This window comes from Crocuta crocuta, unplaced genomic scaffold (assembly GCF_008692635.1).
Source record: "Crocuta crocuta isolate KB4526 unplaced genomic scaffold, BGI_CrCroc_1.0 scaffold943, whole genome shotgun sequence".
Taxonomy (NCBI): Eukaryota; Metazoa; Chordata; class Mammalia; order Carnivora; family Hyaenidae; genus Crocuta; species Crocuta crocuta.
Window position 1 is genome coordinate 600537 of NW_027528208.1, and position 6470 is coordinate 607006.

At 53.6% G+C, this 6470-nt stretch overlaps 1 protein-coding gene across 1 annotated transcript; it reads right to left on the reverse strand.

Moving 5' to 3' along the window:
* Positions 1-2057: 2057 nt before the first annotated feature.
* Positions 2058-6186, reverse strand: PIM2 (Pim-2 proto-oncogene, serine/threonine kinase). The gene is made up of 6 exons (XM_077752979.1): positions 5952-6186; positions 5707-5816; positions 4940-4990; positions 3107-3479; positions 2429-2605; positions 2058-2330 (listed from the first exon to the last, which is right to left on the reverse strand). The coding sequence occupies exons 1-6, from the start codon at positions 6010-6012 to the stop codon at positions 2167-2169; spliced, it is 936 nt and encodes a 311-aa protein (XP_077609105.1). The 5' UTR covers positions 6013-6186; the 3' UTR covers positions 2058-2166.
* Positions 6187-6470: the final 284 nt, after the last annotated feature.

Genomic DNA, 6470 nt, shown 5'->3' on the forward strand with positions numbered 1-6470 from the left:
AGTCAGGTAGGCTAGCAAACGAAAGCGGAGCGGTTGAGGCCACACAAGTGAGAGGACATAGAATTGAGACTGCGAATCGGGAGGATAAATGAACCCCTACTGAGGGTGTAGAGGACCCGTAAGCCAGTAGGTGAGACACTTTCAGGTTAGCTTTTGAAAGAGGGGAGGGGCGCCTGGGTGGCTCAGTCAGTTAAGCATCCCACTTCAGCCCAGGTCATGATCTCACGGCTCGTGAGTTCGAGCTCCGCGTCAGACTCTGTGCTGATAGCTCAGAGCCTAGAGCCTGCTTCAGATTGTGTCTTCCTCTCTCTCTTAAAAAAGAAAAAAAGGGGCGCCTAGGCGGCTCAGTCGGTTAAGCCTCCGACTTTGGCTCAGGTCATGATCTCACCGCTAACGGGTTCGAGCCCTGCATCGGGTTCTGTGCTGACAGCCCAGAGCCTGGAGCCTGCGTCAAATTCTGTGTCTCCCTCTCTCCGCCCCTCCCCCACTTGCACTCTCTCTCAGAAAATGAGAAAAACGTTAAAAAAAATTTTTTTAAAGGAAAAAAAAGGGGGGGCCATAGGGTTCAGCTGAGGTCAAGTGAAACCAAGATAGAACAGAGCAGGTATGTCAAGAAGTGAGGAATGAGGGGCGCCCGGGGGCTCAGTCGGTTAAGCGTTGGACTTCGGCTCAGGTCATGATCTCGGGGTTCGTGAGTTTATGACCCGCGTCGGGCTCTGTGTTGACAGCTTGGAGCCTGGAGCCTGCTTCAGATTCTGTGTCTCCCTCTCTGACTCTACCCCACTTGCGCGCTCTCTCTCTCAAAAATAAACATTTTAAAAAGTTAAAAAAGAAGTGAGGAATGAGAGATGGGAGGGATGAGCAAGTAAGACTGCAAGTGAAAGGTGAGAAGTAGCAGCAAAACATGACTTACGCCCTGGATGTAATTAGGAAACAAGAGCTGGGAAGATTTTTGTGCCCAACCCTGGCCCCTCCCTCACCAGCTCCCTGAAAGGCATTTTCTCTCGTGGAAGGGGTTTATTTCCTCCCCTCGGGGTGAGAAAGGCAGTTTTCTGTGCCTGAGCAAGCCCGTTTTTGATTCAGGATGTGTCCGATTCAGGATGTGTCCCAAGCACCTTCAGTGTCTACAGTATCTCCAGCGAAACCCTTCTGCACATCCTGGGAGCTACATTAAGAGCTGAAGAGGGAGAAATCGAGTTTTTCTTTGTGGTCCTGCTTAAACGAACCTATTAAAGAGCTTTAGGATGGTACCATAAGGCTAAGGCTCCCCAAGAGCTGAGGAGAGCTCCCGCCCACCTCCCTCTTGGCTCAGCATACAGTAGATGCTCCATAATTGCCTCACTGCATCTACAAATGGCCAGTCACTTCTGATTCTATAACATTTATTAAATAGTGGGTTTCCACACATGGCTTTTTAAATAATCCAGGCGGGGGGAGGAGGAGGAGGACACAGTTGGAGCTCCCCTCCCACCAATACATAAGTATTTACATTTCAGCAACTGGACAATCCTGGCTCAGAAGGAGGCAGCAAGAATCCGAAAAAGATGGAGGGGGGGCCCAGGAGAACAAACAACAAGACTTATTTCCCCCACCCCATCCCCCAAAAAACCATCCACCCATCCTAGCAGACTCTGGTGGTGTCCATCTCCCATTCCATCCCAAATCATGGAAGTAGGGTTTTACTCACCAGAATANTAGAACCCTGGGCTAGGGGAAAGGGTCCCTTTGCTAAAATAAGAGCTGCTGGGGCATTGGAAGGAAAGCACCCTTGCCCAACTGAGAGCATTTGAACTAAGTGTGTGTGGTGGTAGCAGGAGGTGCTAGTGTAGGGGTTACAACTCACTAGAATAAGAGTCCTGGGGCTCAGAATGGAAGTAACTTCAAACCAAACAAACACCCTTAGCAAAATGAGAAATATGGAAGTCTCCCCCCCTCCCCCCGCTCCAGAATAAGAAACCATAAGTTCTGGGAGGAAGGCTCCTTAGCAGGATTGGGATAGGGACTGGGCAGACTTGGCTTGTGTCTCCTGACCCGTGATCCCCAATCTCTGACCCTAGTAACACTGGATTTAATTTTAATGACCTGTATAACCAGGTCAACAGATGTCCATCTATCCCTGTGGCATGCCATGGGACGGGTATTTAACTAGTGGGGTCCTGGCCAGGACTAGGGCAGCAGGGACCAGGCCAAAGGGGTGGGACCCCCCTTGGGGGCATTGAGGGATGCATCCTCAGCTGGTGTCTGCATCCAGGGGTCCAGCAGTATCTCCTCCAGTGAGGGTCGGGCAGAGGGCTTGGGGGCCAGGCACCGGCGGATTAGGGCACAGCAGTCTGCAGATCAGAAGCACACAGGAGATTAGCAGTCAGTTGGGGGCACTAGCCTCTGGGAAGGATGGAGTCCACTGGGCTAGGACCAGTGAAGGCCTCACCTGGGGAGACATGGGCAGGGAAGTGGAGCTCAGCCTCTAGAATCTCCTGGTCCCTCTCAAAGGGAATGTCCCCACACACCATGTCATAGAGGAGGATGCCCAGTGACCAGACAGTGGCCGGGAGTGCATGGTACTGGTGACGAGAGATCCACTCTGGGGGGCTGTACACCCTTGTTCCTGCACACAAGCCAGAGATTAGTCTATTCTCTAATAATGTCCTTCCCCCACCCACCTCACATTCCCCAGGAAGTGTGGTCCCTTCACCAGAATTGAGAGAACTCAATTACAGGAGCAGGGTCCCCTCACCAGAATAGGAGCTCTTTAAAAATAGCAGCAGAGTCTCATCATTAAAAAAGTAACAGCAGAGTGCCCTCAACAGAATAAAAGCACTTAAAAGTAACAGTAGGATGTCTTTACCAGATAGAAGAGGAACACTCAGGATAATAACACAATCCCCTCACCAGAATAAGAACCCTGAACAAGGTCTAGGCACTGTCAGAAGATGGACTTTACCAGAGGACAAGGCTTGAGAGTCCCCAGTATTAAAGAACAAGAACCTTATAAAGGTACAATACAGATCAAGGATTACAGGACACCCCAGCCCTAGAGGCCAAAGATCAAGAGACCATGAAGATAAAAGGTAAAAAATCCCCCCACTGAGATTCAGGGAAGACTTACCATCAAAATCAGTATAGGGTTCATCATGGAGCAGGGCACCGGAACCAAAATCAATGAGTTTGGCACAGCCGCGGCGGAGGTCCATCAAGATGTTCTCATCCTTGATGTCGCGATGGACAACTCCACGAGCATGGCAGTGCCGAACAGCTGCCACTACCTGGGCAAAGAGGCAGCGGCTTCGGCCTTCACCTAATGGGCCCTGCTCTGTGATGTAGTCAAAGAGATCCTGGGCAGGCAAAGGTCGTTCCAGGACCAGCATGAAGCCTTCTGGTGTCTCAAACCAGTCAAGCAGGCGGATCACACCAGGGTGCCCACCACCTGCACCCACCTTCCACAGCAGTGCCACTTCCAGTGGGCATGTGACCGAGTCTGACTGTGGGGAGAAGGGGAGAGAAGAGAGAACACAAACGTCAGTGCAGCAGCTCTGAGGCGGACTTCTTGCCTGAACTTAATTCATAGCCCCTCAGCCTCCTGACTTCGTGGTCTTCAGCAACTCACTTCCCTCCCTGAGCCTCAGTTTCCTTGCCTTAAGGGCCACTGCAAAGACGGTTTGAGCCAAAAGCCTATGCACATCTGGCTCAGTAAATATTTGAATAATGAAAGTGGTTCTTAAAAAAAAAGCCTTCTGCAGAAGGAGAAACTGATGAACACTATTATGTAATAGTGTATCATTTGTTCACTGGCATCTCAGAAAAGATTACAATAGTACTTTAAACATAGTAGGTGCTCAGTAAACGTTAAATAGCTGAAAGCACTCTATAGCCTAGAGTCTAACACAGAGTTAGCACTCAATAAATACTATTATTGTGTAATAATTGTAATATTCTGTCCAATGACATAGCTCAAACACTAGAACAGGGCCTGGGAACGGGGCAGGGCTTAATACAATATCTGTTAAACAAGTAAAAGCAATTAGTAGAAAGGACCTGGCACAAAATAAACTCTCAATAAATGTTAATATTTTGCCAAATGCCTAAAATTGTGCCTGGCACATAGTAGGTGCTCAATATACATTTCTTAAATAGCTGAAGGTGATTAACTACAAAAGAACAAAGTAAGAACTCAACATCATGTGGTGTTTTGTCACTGACACCAAACATCTAGAACTGTGTTGCAAGTACTCAGTGGGACTTGGAATACAGTAAGCTTTGATGATGAAGCAAAACCTGAGACATACAGCCGGTGCTCAATAAAAGGTATAAATGCTAAGCCATAAAAGCCACCCCACGCTAGAAGCCCGATGCGGGCACACGGGCTGCCAGAGCAGCCTTCCAGCCTGAGGTGGGGCCCTCTCCCGGCCAGTCCACTGACTTGCACAGCCGCAGACAGGTTTTCTCACGGTGATGAAAATTCCGCTACTGCGCAGGCGCACCTTCTCCCTCCGGGTCCCACAACCTGCGCAGGCGCAGCCTTCCCCAGAGTCCGCCAGGGGGCGCTCGCGCCCCTACAACTAGCCCAGACCCGCCCTGTTGTCCGTTAGCGTTCTAACGGCCAAAGTGAAGCAGCCACCGTCACCATGGCAACCAGTGACCTCTGCTCCTCTTTCCCCACCAGCATGCCCCGCGGGCAGCCCCTGAGGCAGTGTTCGGAGGGAGGAGGTGAAAGGCGGTGTGGAGGGGAGAATCCAGGGCCGTAGAGGGAGCTGGGGTGAGAACCGTATGGAGGTGTGAATGTCACCACAGGGGAGTAAACACGGGCTTGTAGGGGTGCTCTCACCGTTACAGGGCCCAGGGAATCATACAAGCCCTAGAAAGGCAAGGGGGTGAGTCCATCGCCAGAGCCCATAATCAGAGATGGCGTCGCCAGGTCAGGCAGGTCTCCAAAGATACTCACCAAGGGGGACCAGCCCAGCACACGATTCCGGGGGATCACTTTGATGGCCACCTGGAGAACGGGGGTGAGGTGAGGGGGCCAGCAGACGACCCCCAGACTCCTCCCAGTCTTGACCCTCATCCGAGTCTTTCTGGTCTCAACCTCGCCACGCCACAACCCAAAATGAGCTGGAGCTTCTCCCCTGCCCTCCAAGTCCCCAGAACCAAGTTCACCTCTCCCATCATCCTTAGCCCTGCGTTCTCCCTTCTTAGGCTTCAGGCCCCTCACTCCAGCTCCTGAGCTCTGAATTTCCTAATACCCCAAGCTCTCAATCTATCCATCCAGCTCCAGGACACCCCAACTCTCTACCAGGGTCCTGGTCCTCAGGACGCCACGCTGGACATCGGCCCTCAAAATTCTCCAAATCTCAGCTCTGGGTCTCCACCTTCCCACACAGATACATATCCCCTGGAGCCCAGGGTCTAGAGTCCTCACGACCCCCCAGTCCTCAGACTCACTCCCTAGACTTCCAAAATCCCTGCCCTGAAACTCCCCCTCCCCCCACATACCCACCTGGATCGCCACACACACAAACAAGCGCGCACACGTGCGCGCGCTCGGGCATCCCCCACCAACCTGGATCCTGGTCCTCATGACCCTACCACGCACACATTGTTGGCTCATCCCCTGGTCAATCAGCATCCCACGCCCCGGACCCCGGGACTCCTGCCCCCGCCACACGCGCGCACGCATACCCCTGACCCTCCCAGGACCCTTGTGGTGGATACCTGGAGTCGGTCTGTGACGCGATGTCCTGCGAAGACGGTACCAAAGCCCCCCTTACCAAGGAGGGGGCCGAGTCGGTACTCGGCCTCGAACGCTTCCCGATCTTTGCCTCCTACGCAGGCGGGGGCGAGGAAGTCAGGGTGGCTGCGTGTTGAGCCCGGCTGCGACCCTCTCCTCCCCTCCTCCCGCGCCGCCCTCAATCACATCATCCCGCCCGGCCTAGTCGTGGTAGGGGAGCCTCGCTCACCTGGCGGCGGCGTGGGGGTCACGGGGGCCACGGGGAGCCCTTGCAGAGGCTTAGTCAACATGGAGGAGGTGCTGCGTAGATTGAGCCCACTGAGCCCGCAGGGGGTGGACGCCCGGGGCAGCGAGGCTGGGGAGCCAGGACTTGGGGGCGCCAGGGTGGAAGGCAGAGAAGCTGGTGGCCCAGAAGCGCCCGCAAACAGCGCAATGTTGGGATTCGACGCGCGCGCCAGCTCCAACGCTACTGAGCCGGGGCACGCGCCTCCCGAGAGAGTCGCCCCGGGCGACGGCCCCGCCCACTTGGCTTTGATCAATCCGGACGCGGCACCTGCTGTACCCCAGCCAATCGGAGCCAGTCCTTATTTGCATACCACCCTCAACGTTTCAAGTACCCCCTTATGCAAATACATGCCCGGATCTTCCGCGGGGGCCGGGCCCGCATGCAAATGTGGGGGGCGCGCGCGAAGAGGAAACCGGTTCTGGGAATCCCTTTGCAGCAACCGCATTTGTTTTATTTGTTGCG

Excerpts from the sequence above, each read along its gene's own strand:
- PIM2 (XM_077752979.1), bottom strand. The coding sequence starts at position 6,012 with ATGTTGACTAAGCCTCTGCAAGGGCTCCCCGTGGCCCCCGTGACCCCC. Across the intron at positions 4,991-5,706 it reads GCGTCACAGACCGACTCCAG|GTGGCCATCAAAGTGATCCC; the intron begins GTATCCACCACA and ends CCCGTTCTCCAG. Across the intron at positions 2,606-3,106 it reads ACCCTATACTGATTTTGATG|GAACAAGGGTGTACAGCCCC; the intron begins GTAAGTCTTCCC and ends GCTTGTGTGCAG.